This window comes from Tachyglossus aculeatus, chromosome 2, assembly GCF_015852505.1.
Source record: "Tachyglossus aculeatus isolate mTacAcu1 chromosome 2, mTacAcu1.pri, whole genome shotgun sequence".
NCBI classification, from domain to species: Eukaryota; Metazoa; Chordata; class Mammalia; order Monotremata; family Tachyglossidae; genus Tachyglossus; species Tachyglossus aculeatus.
Window position 1 is genome coordinate 71,606,700 of NC_052067.1, and position 20,700 is coordinate 71,627,399.

At 40.6% G+C, this 20,700-nt stretch overlaps 1 protein-coding gene across 1 annotated transcript in view; it reads right to left on the bottom strand.

The window, feature by feature from the left end:
* Window positions 1-3,218: 3,218 nt before the first annotated feature.
* Window positions 3,219-20,700, bottom strand: part of RAB32 (RAB32, member RAS oncogene family) — a 36,707-nt gene continuing 19,225 nt past the window's right edge. Inside the window, exons 2-3 of the mRNA XM_038742639.1 lie at window positions 8,539-8,816; window positions 3,219-5,103 (exon numbers count right to left, since the gene is read on the bottom strand). Coding sequence (XP_038598567.1) covers window positions 4,954-5,103; window positions 8,539-8,816 — 428 coding nt within the window. The 3' untranslated portion in view covers window positions 3,219-4,953. The remainder of the gene's footprint in view (window positions 5,104-8,538; window positions 8,817-20,700) is intronic.

A 20,700-nucleotide genomic window follows, 5' to 3' on the forward strand; every position in this document is an offset into this window, starting at 1 on the left:
GGGTAGGGACCGTCTCTATATGTTGCCAACTTGGACTTCCCAAGCACTTAGTACAGTGCTCTGCACACAGTAAGCGCTCAATAAATATGATTGAAATTAGAAAAAATTAGTATGTGCAAGGCACTGTACTGAGCACTGGAGCAGATACAAGCTAATCAGGTTGGACACAGTCCATGTCCCACATGGGACTCACAGTTTTAATCCCCATCTTACAGATGAAACTGAGGAACAGAGAAATTAAGTGACTTGCCCAAACTCACACACAGACAAGTGATGGAGCTGGAATTAGAACCCAGGTCCTTCTGACTCCCAAGCCCTTGCTCTATCCACTAGGCCATGCTGCTTTTTAGAATATCTACAATTACATGCAAGAAAAATATACAGTTATAGTTTCCTGAAATGAAAGTCTATAAAAATAAGGATTTGATTATCATATGAAATTCTGCACAATGTAAAATTAGCAATCCAATAATTTTATTCAAATACATTGAGTCAAGATTGTATAAAACAGTAAAAACAATGCCCCAGTTGTTGAAAATTATCAATTACATAAAATAGCACTATTCCACAACATTAGACTTACCAAAAATAATTTGAATTTTAGAAACACTATATGCTGTTAATCAGTAAAACTGGGTTTACAGATTTTTAAAATTGGAATAATGATTATCAGTGCATTCTTATAATTAGGAATATAGTAAACAATTCCTAGAATTCAAACCTTTGAAACCTGGTCTCCACAATAGTAAAATGGCATGGGTTCAAGTGTCAAAGAAATTACCTTTTAAGGTTCTAGAAAAAAGGCATTTTGTCAGTGGAAGATGAAAACTTTGCTAGTGTTCTCTAACCAGTTAGGAAATAACTCCTTTCTTCCTGGTGTCCTTTAAAGCTGTCATAAAAGCAAGTCTCACTTTTTCCTCCACAACTGCTTGCTCAGCTAGTTTTAAAATATCATAAAATAACTGTGCAAATTAATTTAGAAACAAGAATTTGGAAGTGTATTGAAAGTGAATAATACAGATATTATAATGGCAAGTCAGGACAGGTCAAAATGATGGAGTGTAAGGGAACTCAGAGCACTTAACCTGTATTACATAGTACTTGCATACTGAGGCCTCGATAAGGAAGGACTAATCTTATTGTTACAGCAGGAACATGGAGGCAAGAATAGGCCAGAGGGCATACCTACGGCAACATAAAATGAAAGCAGAACTTGTCAAAGAGCTCTCAGAGGTACTTTTCTCTTGTATTCCCTCAGCTGTGCCCTCACACAGTTAAGGGTGATTTGTTTACTAAAAACAAACCTTACAAATCTCGCTTTTCTGGTTTTGAGATTTGGCACTAACATTTGAAGATAAGGTCTCTGCTCAGGCTACTACACCAATTTCCTAAATGCAGACTCTTCCTTCTAAAATAGTCCCAAAGTTAGATGGAATAGTGTTAGAGCAAATCTTCACTAAGATAAAACTACCTAAGACACCAATGCTACAACTGCCAAATACATTAATTTACCCTGAAGTGGAAAGATGTCTCTACTTCCTTAGTAGTTGTCTATTTTACTGGGGATTTCATAAAACAATTGACTTTGGTTGACCACGGGCCTGGGACAGAGAGTTTTCTTTTTTTAATTAGCTACAGCTATACCTCAGGATATGTATTTAGCATGTTCTTTGAAAGTATATTGTGGAATACATTTCCCAATAGACCTAAATGTAATTCATTAGTTTCCTGTTCAACATGAAACTAGCCTAGCCTCACCTAGACTCAACGTGAAGGTAATTGAAAAGTTCACTGTAATGCACCTCCCCCTTACGTGGGCCCCCATTATTTCCAGCAGAAAGAAGTCAGGAAAGTATTAAGGGGCTCAGTTAGGACTCTAATGGCCAGATATTTTATTCCAGGCCGTGACCTGGGTGCTGTGGTGGGAAACAGGGGTCTGCCAAGGAACCCAGTTAATATATTCACTTCTTGTCAACTTAGATCTGCTCTGGGGCCAGTACCTAAATCCTAGCAGGGCCCCTTAGGAATGGAAAACCAGGGGAGGAGTCGGTTGGGGTTCTGGTTAATCACCACAGAGACCAGGCATTGCTTTAACAATCAATGATATTTGAGCACTTACTGTTTGCAAAGCCCAGTTCTAAGCACTTGAGTAATAATAATAATAATAATAATAATAATAATAATGATGGCATTTGTTAAGTGAAGTGACTTTGGGCAAGTCACTTCATTTCTCACGGCCTCAGTTACCTCATCTATAAAATGGGGATTAAGATTGTGAGCCCCACGTGGGACAACCTGATCACCTTGTATCCCCCCAGCGCTTAGAACAGTGCTTTGCACATAGTCAGCACTTAACAAATACCATCATTATTATTATTATTATTGTTAAGTGCTATGTGCAAAGCACTGTTCTAAGCACGGGGGGGATACAAGGTGATCAGGTTGTTCCACGTGGGGCTCACAGTCTTCATCCCCCTTTGACAGATGAGGGAACTGAGGCTCAGAGAAGTTAAGTGACTTGCCCAAGGTCACACAGCAGACATGTGGCGTGGCCAGGATTCGAACCCATGACCTCTGACTCCAAAGCCCGGGCTCTTTCCACTGTGCCATGCTGCTTCTCTGTACAAACGCAGCTGGTAGAATTGATCTCTGTCCTCTAGGAGCTTACAATCTAGTTAGCCCAAGGGCATTTCCAGCTGTGGTGAAGGAACAAAAATCAGCCCCCAAGCCACTGTTTCCTTCTTCCTGTCCCTCTGAAGGAGATATAAAAATTAGGGCAGGAATGAAAGAGTATCTTGGCTGCAGTGAATGGATGAATGGGAAGTGGGGGGGTTGGGGTAATGGCCATCTGGGTTTCACTTGCTCGGCCCAAAGGGGTACAGAATCAGGATGGAGAGGGGCGATCGCTATCTCTTCCCCTCCCACCCCATCTATGCTGCCTCCCTCCTGAGCCTCTGCCAAAGCAGAGAACCCAGTCTGTAAGTCACTGATTGGGAAACAGCACGGTGGAGCTGCGACCACAGAAGGAATTATCAGGGAGGGATTGGCTATTCACGTAAAGTGAGACTTATGCATGATGGGATGGGATGGGATGGATCTCTGGATTTTATGTAATGTGGTTTTAGGGAACCAGGAGCATGCCTATACATATATGTATATATATATATATATATATATATATATATATATATATATATATATATGAAAATTAACACAGTTCTGATTTCCAGGCACGTTAAAGTTTAATGTGTGAACATGGTGCTATCACATGTTGTTTTCTGACAATTTATTTCCTACAACCTACATGTTTGAGGCAATAAGCATTTAATAAATTCAATGGACAGTTACATATACTAGAAACGTTCAGGTTTTCTGTTTGTAATTTGTTCAAAACTCAGTAAAGTACAGCGCTAGGTGAATAGACTTTCCCTAAGGGCGGTAAAAAACAAAACCCCTCTCCCAGAATTTCTGAATATTCCACCAGGGTTTTCGAGTTCAAATATTGAATTCCCAGTTCTGGAGAAATAGAATATATATTTGCATGAAGTGAATTATTTTAAATAAGTGCTCTTGAAAGGTACCCAGGTAGTTAGGTCAGGAATTTACTAAAGATACATTATTCATCAAGAACAATAAACTCAAAATAAGCATGGGAAAACAGCTGCAGCAGAGCCATTATGTAACAATTGAATTCAATATTTAATAAGACTAAAGCCCTCAACCACTGCTTCAGCTTTTCACAGGCTATGTTAACTCACTTATGAGGAAAACAGTTATAGCCAGTTTTTCAAGGTTTATGTTTGTAGAAAGTGTGTTAAATCTCTAGAGTTAGACATGGAACTAAACACATTCTCAAGTGTGCATGACCATGTTATGTTCAAACATAATCCATAGAAAGAAAAGGCTAGTCTAGGATGGACTTCTACTGCTATGAGAGAGTTGGATTGGGATTCTAATTTTGGACTTCTAGTCAATGCTTGGGATATAAAAATTAAAGAAGATGGAGAGGAAAATAGGAATAAAGTTTAAACCACAAAAAAAAATCCTCTAGTAGTGAAGACTTATTTAGGAATCATCCAAAAAAGTGAACACAGTGATGACCAGATGAAGAAGAAGATTACCTAGGGGAAGGTTTTCCTCTCTAACCTCAAATTTCTCCTCACGCCACACTTAATGGGATGAGTTCAGCAGTACGAGGGTTGAGGAGAATACAAGAATACTGTGCACTTCAACAAAGAGGGGGAAAAAAAGCACCTTGCAAGAGTAAAAGGAATACCCAGGCATTTTCTTACTAATCAAAGTTTCTCCATGGTTGATGTGAGTGTGGGAGGGAGGGTGATGATTGGAAAAACTTGAAGGGGAAAAAAATGTGAAGAAATGAAGTTGTTGTGCATGACATCTAATAAGTGAAATATGAAATTGATGCTGGGGGTATACAGAAACTGTGTTGGCTAGAAAATGAGTCAACTGCCAAAGGCAGTGAAATACTTGAACATGTGAGGATGGAAGGTATTTCAGGCTCTAAATGCCCGAGACCATTCCTGAAGGCAAAAAAAATCCTGCTCATTAGGTTTTTAGCAAAGTCTGGGCATCAGACTAGAGGTACAATATCTAGAAACAACAGTGCTCATTTTATTCATTTGGAGGTGTCAAGCCTAACCCAAGAGGTTTATCATTTTAAAAGGGATTGTAAAAAAGTGAAAGTATAAACACTGCCCTAAGTCTTTAAATGCAAGGATGAATAAACAAAACTTTGAACTTGCTAGCTGCACCTCCATTATAGAGAATTTACAAAATATTCCACTTCATAAAAAAGTGTAAACTCAATAGTGTCACTTTTAGAGAGCACCTCAAATGCAGTCACATGTAGCATCTCAATAGGAATGCAAGTCTTGACACAAATTCAGTTATAATCACACAAATACACACACCCAAAGATAGTAAGGAACACCATTAGCAGCACTGGGATTTACTCTCTGCCTTTGAGGGATCCTGGTCCAATTTTATTTTACCCACATCATTATCTTCATTAGGAAGGCTTCGATAGTTTGCCAATATTTTCTCCACCAAGAATCGAGCTGCTTCTTCAATGTTGATGTTATCCTGGAAACAAATGAAAGGGAAAATATCTTACTGATTCATTGTTGCATGTCCTGGTACTGTCAGAGTTGGGAGAAAAAGATTACAAAACAGGAACAGAATAATCTCATACAGTAACTGATTCACTCAAAAATGAACAGACAAATTCTTAGAGAATTTATTTAAAAACTGCAGAACACACCATATGGAATCAGACAGTTTCCCATTCAACCAAGAATTCTTTCTCCAATAGTCGCATCGAAAGGCACTTGGAAGAAAAGTGTAATGGCTGTCCTAATAGTAATGGATGTTCTATTTATTATTCTTAATTTTTCCTTAAATCCTGACTTTAAAAACACATCATTACCCCCCCCCCCCACCCCCTTGGTAATTCTAATTAATTTTAAAACTTTGATACTACCATGAGCCCAAACAGCCTTGTCATTCAAAAATCAGTATTGGCACACAAAAGGGAAGATGGACTTTTTTGTTGTACATTTTAACTTCACAATTTTAGGTCTGAAGCCTTTTAACACTGTGGTTCAAGATATAGGAAGGGTTATTTCATTCCTCCAGTGCTCACCTTCTCACTGTGCCTCTCTTGCACCTGTCTCACTGCCAAGCCCTAGCCCACGTCCTGCTTCTGACCTAGAATGCCCTCCCTTTTCAAATCCAACAGACAATTACTCTCCCCCTTCTCCAAAGCACAATATGGAAGGCATATCTCATCCAAGAGGCCTTTACAGACTAAGCCCCACTTTTCCTCATCTCCCATTCCCTTCTGTGTCACCCTAACTTGCTCCCTTGGCTCTTCCTCCCTTCCCAGCCCTACAGCACTTATGTACTTTGCTTGTATTGATGTCTGTCTCCCCCACTCTAGACTGTAAGCTCGTTGTGGGCAGGGAATTTGACTTTTTAATTCTGTACTGTATCCTCCCAAGTGCTCAGTACAGTGCTCTGCACACAGTAAGCACTCGAATGAATGCTGTATTCTTGGTGTTAAAAAAAAATATACAGTAGCATACATTGGTGGCTGGGGTAGTTATTCCAAATTCTCCCAATGCCCTATGGGGTAACAGTTAAAAAATACTTCCTCCAGGGACCTATACAACATATTTTTGTCCCACTTCTTTTCTATGGAATATATGCTCCACACTCAATAATCTGTGTTCTTAAAGCAAGATTATGTCTCCTTAGGGAACAAAAGTGTCATACAATGCATAATCAGTTAATGTTGCATAGTGTTGAATTTGTTAGCACACATCATTATCAATAGCTAATATCTGTGTCACTAAACGAAGTTGTCAGATACAATAGAAAAGACTAGTAGTTTGCTATTTTTCCATTCAGACACTTCCCTGCATCCATATTCTATGTAAAAACATCAATTATTTTTACTCATCCTCCAGTATAATCAATCGATGGTATTTGAACACTTACAGTGTGAAGAGCAAAGTCTAGGAAAAGTACATTACAGGGTTGGTAGACACATTCCCTACCAACAAGGAGTTTACAGTACATACGCACACATGCCCCCCACCATTTTTCCTCCTCAACCTGAATTTTATATAGCCTCAATTTCCAAGTTGTTATGAGTTCGGGGCAAGTTTACCGACCATCTGTAAATTCACACAACTGGGCTCACTGCCACCAAGAAAGACTGGCTCGCTGAAGCTCTTCTCCACAGTGTTTACCTGATATTTAAATATTTTTAACAGGCACTAGGTACATGACTAATTTATCTCATTATTATGGACAGTCTGTGATTCTGAAAACAGATAACCCTGGTGCAACTTTTTTTAGTGTTTTTGGCAGCAAGTGCAGCTGTGTGAATTTACAGATAGTTGGCAACCCTCTCTGGGAGTGAGGATGGTCTTCTTCATTTCTTATAAGAGACAAGGACACATTAGCCCATTCTACGGATTTGCTTTGGTTTACCTTCCTACCCATTCAGTATTTGTGTCTGGTAAAATTTTGCAGCATATTTATCAAGCTACACAATTAGCAAGCATCTTGCCTCAAGAGTTGATCACCAGAGCTGACAAGTTGAAAAATTACTGCACACTGGTCAAGGTTCAGCCAATTTTTTTTTTCAAATTTGACAATTCAAATCTGTATTTAGGAAGCAAAGATCATGGATAAGAATCCAAGCAGCAATTCATCTAACACCATGTCACATTTTTAGACATTTTAATACGCGATGATGCACTTATTGTATGTTTTCAATACAATTTATTGTAAATTAAGCAGAACTCTTTCCCTGAATTATGATACAATGGACACAACACCATTGTTTTAGACTTTAATCATCACCAGCATATACTCATCATTCTGTGAAGAGTATTTTTTAGCTGTGGGGACCTCCACTTTCATAACCTGCTAGGTCAGCCAAACTGTGAATGGATTTCAGGGTGGGAGACTCCTGGCCTGTACCTTTGGGCAGTTTAGAGGTTATGGGATACACCCCAGAGCCTGCAGGGCAAGGGAACATGTCCTGATTCTATTATATTGTACTCTCCCAAGCGCTTGGTACAGTGGTCTGCACACAGTTCTTCAAATGCCGTCAGGTCATGTCCAACCCATAGCGACTCCATGGATACACCTTTTTTTAGAACATCCCAAGTTTTGTCATAAAGTCATTCTGGTACGTGTATCCATAGAGTTTTCTTGGTAAAGATACGCAAACAGTTTACCATTGCCTTTTTCCACGCAGGAGGAACTTGAATCTCTACCATTGTCTTTGATTAAAGTTTTGATCACTTCATCATCTGCCTTTGACTCTTTCCCAAGCCACTGCTGCCCAGCAGAGGTGAACTGACTTTGACGCTTTGGCTTAGACCTTTCTATTATGGGTAGCCCTATGCGGCATAGCGCTAAGCTTCATCAGTGTATGCCAACTCTGCCACGAAAATAATAATAATTAGTATTATTATGGCATTTGTTAAGTGCTATGTGCCAAGCACTGTTCTAACTGCTGAGCACTGTTCTAAGCGCTGACATTGATTTATAATAAGAACTAAATAAATACAATTAATTGGCACAGGTGGTCTCAATAGATGGGACTTCAGGACTCAGTAGTCCCCCAAAACTCTGAACAATTTGGAGTTGTGAGGGTCAGACTGAATTTCCAAAATGTCCAGAAGGTCTTGGTCATGCCTCAGGCTAGGAGTGTCACTTGGCACAACAGAGAGGATACAGTGCTTCTCTCCAGATTCTTCCTAGTAAATCTTGGTTGAGAATATATTTTTGTCAATCAGGGTTATAAGCCCTCTAAACTATAAGCTCAGTGTGGGCAGGGAATGTGACTGCTAATTCTGTTTTATTGTACTCTCCCAAATGCTTAGTACAGTACTCTGCACATAGAAGACACTCAATAAGTACTATTGACTCATATGCTGTTTTAGGGCAATAGTTGTTTCACCCCCTTTAAAATGATGGCTTAGTTTCTAAAAGTCTTACCTTTGCAGAGGTTTCAAACCACCCTGAAAAGCCATTTTCTTTGCAGAACTGGTCCATTTGAGAAAGACTCTGGCTACTGTCTTTTTTCTGGTCACACTTGTTCGCTAATAAAACCGCAGGGATAGCACTCCCATTTGGAAGCTGCACTTTACTGTCCAGGTCATTTTTCCACTTGGAGACCGCTTCAAAAGTGGAGCCCCTTGAGATATCAAAAACCACAAAAGCCCCAACTGCCTCTTTATAGTACACTCTTGTCATGTTTCCAAATCGTTCTTGTCCTGGAACAGAGATAGATGAGAAGAGAAATATGTTTTTAAAAAAGTCTTTACAATTTAAAAGTACAGTTCTATAAGCCAAGCCATTTCAGATTAATAGGAAGGAGATAGGGGAAATAAGATATTCAATTCCTCTGTTTTTCTCAGATTGCTGAATCCAAAACACCCATTTAATTTTTGCTTATCTCTAATTCTATATGCTGCAGAAGTTCAGCTATCACATGTACTCACACAATCGACTTACTTTTTTTGCAATCCCCAAATAGGGGAGGGGCTTTAATGCAATAACTAATTCTAGTGATAAGGGGAGCAGGACAAAAGAATAGAAGCAAAGAGGACAGAAGGGGAAAAGGAAGATAAGTGTAAGGGGGCACTTCTACTGCCCTCTCCCAAGTGCTGCAATAATATAATAGGCATTCCTTTTTTTCCCCTATCTCAGTGCAAATGCACATGGACACAGTCCATGTTCATTCATTCATTCAATAGTATTTATTGAGCACTTACTGTGTGCAGAGCACTGTACTAGAGAAGCAGTGTGGCTCAGTGGAAAAGAACACGGGCTTTGGAGTCAGAGGTCATGGGTTCAAACCCCGGCTCTGCCAATTGTCAGTTGTGTGACTTTGCACAAGTCACTTAGCTTTTCTGTGCCTCAGTACCTCATCTGTAAAATGGGGATTAAGATTGTAAGCCCCCCGTGGGACAACCTGATCACCTTGTAACCTCCCCAGTGCTTAGAACAGTGCTTTGCACATAGTAAGCGCTTAATACATGCCATTATTATTATTATTATTACTAAGCACTTGAGAAGTACAAATAGGCAACATATAGAGATGGTCCCTACCCAATAAAGGGCTCACAGTCTAGAAGGAGACAGACAACAAAACAAGTGACAATACCATCAGAATAAACAGAATTATAGCTATACATGCATTAATAAAATAGAATAATAAATATGAACAAATATACATAAGTGCTATGGGGAGGGGAAGGGGGTAGGGTGGGGGGGAGAAGGAGAGGAAAAGGGGGGCTCAGTCAGGGAAGGCCTCCTGGAGGAAGTGAGCACTCAGTAGGGCTTTGAAGGGAGGAAGAAAGCTAGTTTGGCAGATGTGTGGAGGGAGGGCATTCCAGGCCAGAGGTAGGACGTGGGCCAGGGGTCGATGGTGGGTCAGATGAGAACGAGGCACAGTGAGGAGGTTAGTGGCAGAGGAGTGGAACACAAGGTTTGGACAGCAGAAGAAGGGAGGTGAGGTAGGAGGGGGAGAGGTGATGGAGAGCTTTGAAGCAGAGAGTGAGGAGTTTTTGCTTCATCTGAAGGTTGTTAGACTGTGAGCCCAATGTTGGGTAGGGACTGTCTCTATATGTTGCCAATTTGTACTTCCCAAGCGCTTAGTACAGTGCTCTGCACATAGTAAGCGCTCAATAAATAACGATTGATTATGATGATGATAGGCAACCACTAGAGATTTTTTAAGGAGGGGAGTGACATGCCCAGAGTGTTTCTACACAAATATATTACAGGCAGCAGAGTGAAATATAGACTGAAGCGGGGAGAGACAGAAGGATGGGAGATCAGAAAGGAGGCTGATGCAGTGATCCAGTTGGGATAGGATGAGAGACTGAACCAGCAAGGTAGCAGTTTGGATAGAGAGGAAAGAGTGGATCTTGGCCATGTTGTGGAGGTGAGACCAGCAGGTTTTGGTGACGGATTGGATGTGTGGGGTGAATGAGAGAGTGGATTCAAGGATGATACCAAGGTTGCGGGCTTGTGAGAAGGGAAGGATGGTAGTGCCCTCCACAGTGACGGGAAAGTCAGGGAGAGGACAGGGTTTGGGAGGGAAGATAAGGAGATCAGTCTTGGACATGTTGAGTTTTAGATGGGAGCAGGCATCCAGATGGAGATGTCCTGAAGGCAGGAGGAAATACGAGCCTGGAGGGAGTCCATGTCCCACATGGGGCTCAAAATATCAATCCCCATTTTACAGATGAGGTAACAGGCACAGAGAAGTTAAGTGACTTGCTCAAGGTCACACAGCAGACAAGTGGCAGAGCTAGAATTAGAACCCAGGTCGTTCTGACTCCCAGGCCGATGCTCTATCCACTAGGCTATGCTGCTTCTAGTTACATAGTTAAAGAAAAAATAATGCTTCATTCATTCAATCATATTTATTGAGCACTTACTGTGTGCAGAGCACTGTACTAAACACTTGGGAAATACAAGCTGGCAACATATAGAGACGGTCCCTACCCAACAGCGGGCTCACAGTCTAGAAGGGGGAGACAGACAACAAAATAAATTAACAAAAATTAAGTTGATCTCAGATATTATCAATTACTCAACGGTATTTTTTGAAAAAATTCTTGCCCTCAAGGAGCCTTCCACCTAGCAACTACTAGATAGACAGAAAGCGGGCTTCCCCAATTTCATTTCCTCCTCTCCCAGCCCTTTCTGTGTTGCCCTTGCACTCAGATTTGCACCCTTTATTCACCCCTCCCTCAGCCCCATAGCACTTATGTACAACGTTGTGGGCAAGGAATATGTCTGTTTATTGCTATTTTGTACTCTCCCAAGCACTTAGAAGAGTGCTCTGAATACAGTAAGCTCTCAGTAAATATCACTGAATGAATAGCCATAATTTAATGTATTTATATTAATGTCTCTCTCCCCCTTCAAGACTGTTAGGTCGTTGTAGGTAAGGGATGTGTCTACCAACCCTGTCTTATCATACTCTCCCAAGAGCTTAGGACACTGCTCTGCATGCAGTAAGTGCTCAATAAATGCAACTGACTGATTACTGGATACTAATATCTCTAGTATTTGCTAGATTCCCCACATCAAACACTCAATATATAATGGTATTTGTTAAGCACTTACTATGTGCCAGTCACTGCACTAAACACTGGGGTGGATACAAGCAAATCAGGTGGGCGCAGTCCCTGGCCATCATGGGGCTCACAGTCTCAATCCCCATTTCATAGATGAGGTTAACTGAGGCACGGAAAAGAAGTGACTTCCTCAAGGTCACCCAGCAGACAGGTGGTGGAGATGATAATTTCTTCCTTTTGGACACATTAATTGTAGTCAACACGACAAAGGAACAGTCTGGGGTTTATTTATTAGAATGAAGGGTCAAATATATTTTTGCATCTTCTCTCAGCAGGCACATTAGACAGATCTGCCTTCTCATGCTCACATTGTATACCAACTCAAATCTGGGCAGCCAACTGTTTTAGTTTCCAATTTGACTACTTATGCTGACATTTTAAAATTGTGGCAGCCTTCCCTCATTTATTAACATTTATTAAGCAGCCATAGTGCTTCTAGGCACTGTACAGAACATGCCACATGGCCTGATAGAATTTATTACCTATCCGATCCATGAGCTTTCTTACAAAAAACAATAAAAATCTTAAAACAAAAATTTTAAGTTTCCAAGAATTTCAGCAATGGGATGGGGGTTGAGGTAGGAAAAACAGTTATCTATGTCAAGGAGTAGCTTTTTAGATGTTTTTTTTAGGGCCCACCCCTTTGTTTAGAAGGGGAGCAAATTGTGGGAATAACAAAAGAAAGAAAAGGGAAAGTGGAAAATATGATAAAAATGATTTAATTAGTGGTATTTGTTAATGCTTACTGTGTGTACCACTGTAGTAAGCACTTGGTGAGAATACAGTAGAATTAGTGGACACATTCCCTACCCACAGTGAGCTTACAGTGTAGAGGGATAGTTTCATTTTATCACACCATTCACGTTTAGGGTGGCCTATAGCCCGTTTTTTAGCTGGTCTGTCCTCTCTGTTGGTATGACTCTGGCAGGGGACACATTTACACCCCACATTTGATTTTTCAACACTCAACCTCCCTCTACTTTGGTTCTTGTTGCCAAATTCGAGGGCTCAGAAGCAACGTCCAAATTCGCAAGGAGCTGGGCGGTGAGCACAATGGCTCTGAAGTGAGTGAGAGGGGACAGGGCCCCCTGGAGAACTACTCTAATTGGGAGAACTTCTGTAAAATGTTGCATGAGACAGCCTTACGTTATGCTGCATGTCTAATGTGACAAAATGTGTCAGTGTTTAGGATCTGTGTCGTCACCAGTCCATCATTCCAACTCAATGACCATCCTTAATTGGTATGTCTTCATTTGTAAGCACCAAAGACAGCGGGGTTAAGTAATCCATGAAGCACTTCCTCCAAATTATATGAATTTTTTCTGACAGTTTCAGATTCCTCCTTCATTTGGCAAAGGCATTTTCAGAATAAGAACTTGTGAAGTTGTACAAGATGAACAAATTTGATTAATAATCAAACAGCAGATTTCACACCCTTCTCCAAAATAACAGTAATAAACAGAATGAAAAACTGCCCAGATTCACCTTAAAAGTCCTTAAACTTTTATCCAAAACAGCCACCTCCCTCACTACCACTAAATCTAGGTGTGGAAGGACAATACTTTGTTTCTGAAAAAAAAAAAAATATAGAATTTTATCAAATTATCTTTTCCAGATATAACTCCATCAAGGGGAGATGGGTAATGGAAACAACCTTGGAGTACCCATCACTAGTATTTACTGAAAAATTATGGTGTGCTGAGCATTGTACAAAGTACTTGGGTGGATACAACAGAGGTAATAGATACAATCCCTGCCCTCATGGAACTTGCTATCTGGTGATGAGGGGGAGGGAGGGGATTAAGGGAGGGACAGACACTGAAATAAGTTACAGGTAGGGAGAAGGAATGACGTTTAAAGAAATGTACCTAAATGCTGTGAGGTTTCCCTTCTGCATCACCTTTGCCCTTGCGTCTGAACCCCCTAAGCACTTGGATAACCCACCCACAGCACTTAGGGACATATCCTTATATCTTGCCATCTCCTCTGTTATTTATTTTATTCACTGACACATTCAGTCTGTCGCCCAATTCCCTGTTATTCCTTACAACATCACTAAAAATTCTCCTTTTCCTCTCCATCCAAACTGCTACTATGCTGATCCCTTCCCTTCCCCACAGCACCTGTATATATGTATATGTTTGTACATATTTATTACTCTATTTATTTTACCTGTACATATCTATTCATTTTATTTTGTTAGTATGTTTGGTTTTGTTCTCTGTCTCCCCCTTTTAGACTGTGAGCCCACTTTTGGTTAGGGACTGTATATGTTGCCAACTTGTACTTCCCAAGCGCTTAGTACAGTGCTCTGCACACAGTAAGCGCTCAATAAATACGATTGATTGATTGATTGAGAGGGGGAGTGGACGGGAGTAGAATAAGGACTCAAGTGCAGTGGTGACTCAGAAGCCTTTAAGTGGCAATAGAGGGGGAACTAGAATTGGGAGATTAATCAGGGAGGACCTCCTGGAGAAGGTGTGATTTAAGAAGGGCCTTGCAAATGGGGAGATCAGTGATAAGCCGGATACAAAACGGAAGGGGATTCTAGGTGGGAGGGAGGAGGAGAGCATTAGGTCAACGATAAGATAGATGAGAGTGAGGCACAGTGCATAAGGGTGGCATTAGAGAGGAGGAAATGAACAAGCTGGGTTCAAGTGGAAGAGAACAAGGATACGTAGTGGGGAATAGAGTTGATAGGATGCCTTAAAGCCTATGATCAGGACAGGAATGGGCAACCAAGGTACTGTGGGTGCCCGGATTTTCACAAAAAAGATTCTGCTAATGGAATGGGTAAAGAATGAGATAGTCGTAATTGTACCTATTATTAGGTGAACAGGCCAAAGAAAGTCTGGTAAACCTGATCTGGATTCTCTCCCAGCTCTTCAATTTGAATTTGCATCTCACACCACGTTTCCCTATGGAACAATGGCAACTGTACATCTCGTTAAGAATTCAAAGCCCTATAAAACGCACTAGGGAAGAAAATAGACTTGGACCACAGTCTAGAGAAACTGTTTTCCCTGCACACATGAGGGAAGAAGATAGATCTGGGCTAAAGTTTAAAGAAACTGTTTTCCCTGCCTCTCTTTTAAAATACTGAATAGGCAATTGATTTACTGTAGTTCGTCTCCAACTAAATACTCCCTTTGCCTTCTGCCTTGAACATGAGGAATGCTGAGAATTTTAATCTTCCTATGAAAGTCATTAACCAGCTAAGGGAGTTGCAGTGTTATAATTATGAAGAAAGGAAGGAAAGGGTAGAGTAAAGGAGTGCTTGCTGCAAAAAAATGACATGGAATTTAGTGCAGGACAGTTTTTTTTTTTCTAGAGCTAATTTCTGTTGGTTAAAAATTCCTACTTGGATTTGATATTGAACGAGTTCTTAAACGATAGTACCAATATTCAGTGTGAAGAGCCTTCTAAGGTTCTGTACATATCTTCTATATGCTTATAGTAATGTCCGTCTTCCCCTCTAGACTGTAAACTCATTATGGGCAGGGAATTAGTCCACTGATTCTGTTACATTATACATTTCCAAGCACTCAGCATGATGTTCTGCATATAGTAAGCACTCAAATACCATTGACTGACTCACTGAATTCTACTACTGGTAAATCCCAGTTAGTGCTCTTAATTCGATCTAGTGTTAAATGGAAGTGCTAAAGTTCATCCAGTCCTACTATCCACAAAGCTGCTGCCCTGCCCAGCCTCCCGTTAAAGGAAAACTAGCATTACCTATTCTGATGCTACATGAATGCACATTAAGAAGTTTTTTAATGGTATCTGTTAGGTGCTTACCATGTGCCAGATATTGTTCTAAGCGCTGGAGTAGATACAAGATAATCAGGTTGGTACAGTCCCTGTCTTACAAAGGACTCACAGTCTTAATGATTTCTGTGACATCATGACATGCCAAGCCCAAACAAGCTTGCATTGTTGGAAGAGGTTCCCTAATGGTGTTCTAGCCAAGACGTGAATTGAAAACACACATTACGCAGAACTGAATATCTAGTTTTCTTTACAAAATATACAGCACAATAGTGTACTTCCAAGATTTGAAACTGACCAATGTAAACATAATACTTAGGAAATATAGTTATTAACTCAAGATAAAATTGACATATACCAGTAATAAAAGGATTATTAGTGTTGACATACGAATATAAAAAGCACAATATTTTATCCTCACTCCTGACCCTACCTAACCAGGAACTTTGCAACAATAGATGTAACAGACCTAAATCCAGACACCTAAGCACATCATTATTAATTATACACATAATTATGATTAAGCCAAGGACTGGTTAGGTACTACGGTAAATATACTATACACTGTACTAAGCAGTAGAGCAGATAGAAAATAATTAGAATGACATAGCCCCTGTTCCACATAGGACTCACACACTAAGGGGTGGAGGCACCAATCAGCCATATTTATTGACTGCAGAACACTGTACTAAGCACTTGGGAGAGTACATTATAACAGAGTTGGTAAACATGTTTCCTACCCACAAGAAGCTTACCGCCTACAGACAGGAACTTCCAATCTAGATGGGAAGGAGAACAGGTAATTTCCATTATACATGTGAAATGTAGATAGGAGAAGCAGTATTTCCAAGTGGAGAAACCATAGGCCTGAGAGCCAGATGAACTGAGTTCTAATCCCAGCTCTGCCAATTGTGACCTTGGGTTAGTCACATAACTTCTCTGTGTCACAGTTCCCTCAACTAAAAATGGGGATTCAATACCTGTTCTCACTCCTACTTAGACTGTGAGTCCCATGTGGGACCTGATTTTCGTCTATCTACTTTTTTGCTTAGTGCAGTGCTTGGTACATAAGTGCTTAACAAATAGAGAAGCAGTGTGGCTCAGTGGAAAGAGCATGAGCTGTGGAGTCGGAGGTCATGGGTTCAAATCCCAGCTCTGCCAGTTGTCAGCTATGTGACTTTGGGCAAGTCACTTAACTTCTCTGTGCCTCAGTTACCTCATCTGTAAAATGGGGATTAAGACCGTGAGCCCCACGTGGGACAACCTGATCACCTTGTAACCTCCCCTGAGCTTAGAACAGTGCTTTGCTCATAGTAAGCACTTAATAAATGTCATCATTATTATTGTTATTATTATTACCATGATTATTATGAAGAAAATGAAGACCAGAGTAGTTGACAGACTTGCCCAAGGTCACAGAGCAGGCAAGTGGTAGAGCTAGGATTAGAACCCAGGTCTCCTAACCCACCAGTCCCATACTCTTACCACAAGGCCACCGTACTTCTCTAAGTGGTATTTGTGGGATGTACAGGCAGTTTAGCGCAATGATATCAAACAGAATGGGAGAGAAAGCTTAATTTCTTCCCAGCCTCTTGGAAATCAAAATGCCTGAAGCCAGGCCTTTCTAGACTCTAATAGGATGAATGTTGGGGCAGAGCTGCCTGCTCCCCACCCAGCAGGTGATAAACTGATGGAATTTGTTATTATAGTAAATTCTGTACAGAGAAAATAATCGTTCAAGAAGGATTTGGGTAACATGTAGGAGGTGAGATGCTCATGTTGGACTATTAAAGGGAAAAGTTAGAGGTGTTGTTGATCAACTTCCTATTCTCATAAACCACTGTCTACATGGGAAGGTACAGAATGACCAGTACACTAATGGGGAACGAACATTTTGGCAAATTATCAGGTAGACTATTAATGGGTTGGTATTCGAGGGTGAACAGGGTGCACAAGACTGTTTTAAGCATTGGATGAAAAGGCGATAAAGGTATAACCATGAATGCCAGGCCAGAAGTCACATATACTCAGTGCAAATGAAGGACAGAAACCCCCATGCTAAGTTCCACAGTCTTACACATGCCACCCAGTTAGCTGCAGTTAATTGAGTCAATCAGAAACTGATACTTGAGTAGTCAAATTTAATGTACAGTGACTTCTCAAACCCATACATGTGCACAATTTACAAAAATTTAAACAGGCATGCTACGCTATGTTGGAGAAAATTAAATTGTCAAAACACACAGTCTGCCAGAGGAGTTTTCAGTTACCTGAATCAAATAGACTTTTAAGCCAAATGCCTGAGTAGTCAGGGTTTGCCAGTATATAATAACATCTGTGTAATTGCTATTAATAATTCATTAATCAGGGTAATCATGCTATGATTTAATCTGAGAACAAACAATACCCATTATCACTGGCTAATTATCACCGCAGATATACATCACACCTGGAGAACAGTCTTGGCAAAGGATACTAGCTCATTCGTGACTAAAATCTAGTTCGCTCTATAAATCTAATTGATTCTTTCTCTACTGACCGCTCAATGAACATGGCCACACAGTCTATAATAAAGGAAATTGTCAATTTTCTGCCCTGAAGTCTAAAATTGGTGATTAAAAGTTGATTTATCCACACCTTTACAGCAGATGCATTACTTCAGCAGTGACAGCACCTTAGGACACCCTTAAGCAGCTGGCCAGGTGTTAGGATGCCCAAGTGGAATCAGGCTAAGGAGATGGTCATGAAACTAATCATTTCTACACATCCCTAATGAATGTACATGCACTCACGGCACCACTGGAAAATGAAAGTAGCCCCAGTCTCAGAGTCAATGAAGGAATCCTGAAGACAGGACAAGAATATTTCAGTGTGCTTCCCAATCCATTTTCTACTACTGAAGAAGAGGCCTTGCGTAACATACATATTCTTCCAACTTGTAGATATGACACTTGCCCCAACAATTTGGGCAGTCACAACTATGAAAAATGGCAGAGCACCTGGACTCAAGGACACACCTAAGAGTACGTAAGGGACACTAAAACATTTAACACAAGTTCTTCCACAATATATGAAACTCTCTAGGCGATGCCTCAAAGATATATGAATGAATATATATATTCATATATATGAATATATGAATCTCAAAGAGGCCATCATCATCATCACTGTCTTCTAGAAGAAAGATGAAAGGTCAGATTATCATTACTTTCCACTCCTGACAAGATGACAGTGATTATGATAATGATACTTGTATTTATTAAGTACTTACTATAGGCCAAGGCTGTTCTTACAAGACTGTAAGCCCATTGTGGGCAGGAATTGTCTCTTTATTGCTTAATTGTACTTTCCAAGCGCTTAGTACAGTGCTCTGCACACAGTAAGCACTCAAATGAGATTGAATGAAAGAATAATGGGGAAGATAAAAGATAATGGGTCACAATCCCAAATAGGGCTCAATCTAAGGGGATGGGAGAACAGGTATTTTACCCTTTTCTGAGGCACAGAGGAGTTAACTGACTTACCTAAGGTCACATAACAGGCAAGTGACATAACTGGGATTAGATCCCAGGTCCCTGACTCTCAGGCCGATGCTCTTTCCACTAGGCCAAGCTGCCTCCTAGCCAGAATACTCCTGGATTGACCACTACAGAGTATAGTTGACCACACTCTCCCAGAATTCCAGCGTGGCTTCAGATCACTGTGTGGCACAGCAGGTGTGATTTCTGCAACACATCAAATATGGATAAAGAGCATCACCAAGTCCTCTCAATGTTTTCCATACACCTACAAAAGCATTTGAACCTATCCATCCATAGATCTACACTCTGGGAACTACTTAGGAAATTTGGCTGACCTGATAAATTTTAATCAAGACTATGAGACTACTTCCCAACTCCATGACTGAGGTTGGGGTGCCTTTTTTGAGCAATTCTCCATCGCTAATGAAGTAAAGCAGAGATTCATTCATTCAATCATATTTATTGAGCACTTACTGTGTGCAGAGCACTGTACTAAGCGCTTGGGAAGTACAAGTTGGCGACATATAGAGATGGTCCCTACCCAACAACGGGCTCACAGTCTAGAAGGGGGAGATAGACAACAAAACATGTGGACAGGTGTCAAGTCATCAGAATAAATAGAATTAAAGCTAAATGCACATCATTAACAAAATAGAATAGTAAATATGTACAAGTAAAATAAATAGAGTAATAAATCTGTACAAACATATATACAGGTGCTGCGGGGAGGGGAAGGAGGTAGGGTGGCGGGGATGGGGAGGAGGAGAGGAAAAAGGGGGATATGCATAATGGATCTGTTTGATTTGTTCTACACAGCCACACAAAGACTCAACAGACTTGAATTTAGGTGTTAATGCTGTATCAGAATTCTGTAGACACTACGGAAGCAATGAAAGACATGGTAGTAGAAAACCAAATAAATGAGGCCAGCACATCCTTGGGAATCAGGGAAACAAAGCCTCAGAGGCTGAGTCTCCTGGATGAAATCTGGGACTGGGATTGCTGCGCATAGAGCAGCATGGCACACAGAGTGGCTCTTCTGGTTTAGAAGCTTCATGATAGTGAAGCAAGGAAGCAAAGGAGAAAACAGTACAGAAAGCTACAAACATCAAAAATGACAAAGTCCAACTTTTTGTGTGCATGCAATGCAGCTAGAACTGTGGGATCCAAACTGGCCTTTTTTAAAAATATGCTATTTCTTAAATGCTATGTGCCAGAAACTGTATTAAGTGGTGGGGTAGATATAAGCTAATCATGTTGGACACAATCCATGTCCCACATGGGGCTCACGGTCTTTATCCCCATTTTGCAGAAGAGTTAACTTCTCTGCCTCTGTTACGTGACTTGTCCAAGGTCACATAGTACACAAAAATTAGAACCCAGATCCTCTCTCAGGCCCATGCTCTTTCCACTAGGCAGTGCTGCTTTTCAGTCACACATGAACCCATGGATAAGTTTCACTAACAGTGAGGTTGTCTTAGACAACTATATAGACAGTAAGTCATTCAACATTCACAATAATGACAACAAGGCTAGAGAATATGACTGACAGGCAGATTTACAAATAGGAAAAGGAATAGAATTAGGTTTCCCTTCAATATCTGAATGTCTGATGAAATGCCACAACACAAGTAGCTTCCTTTGAATGACTTCTCAGCTATGTGCAGAGCACTAACCAAGATATTAGAGAAGATTGCTGGTCTCATAGTGCT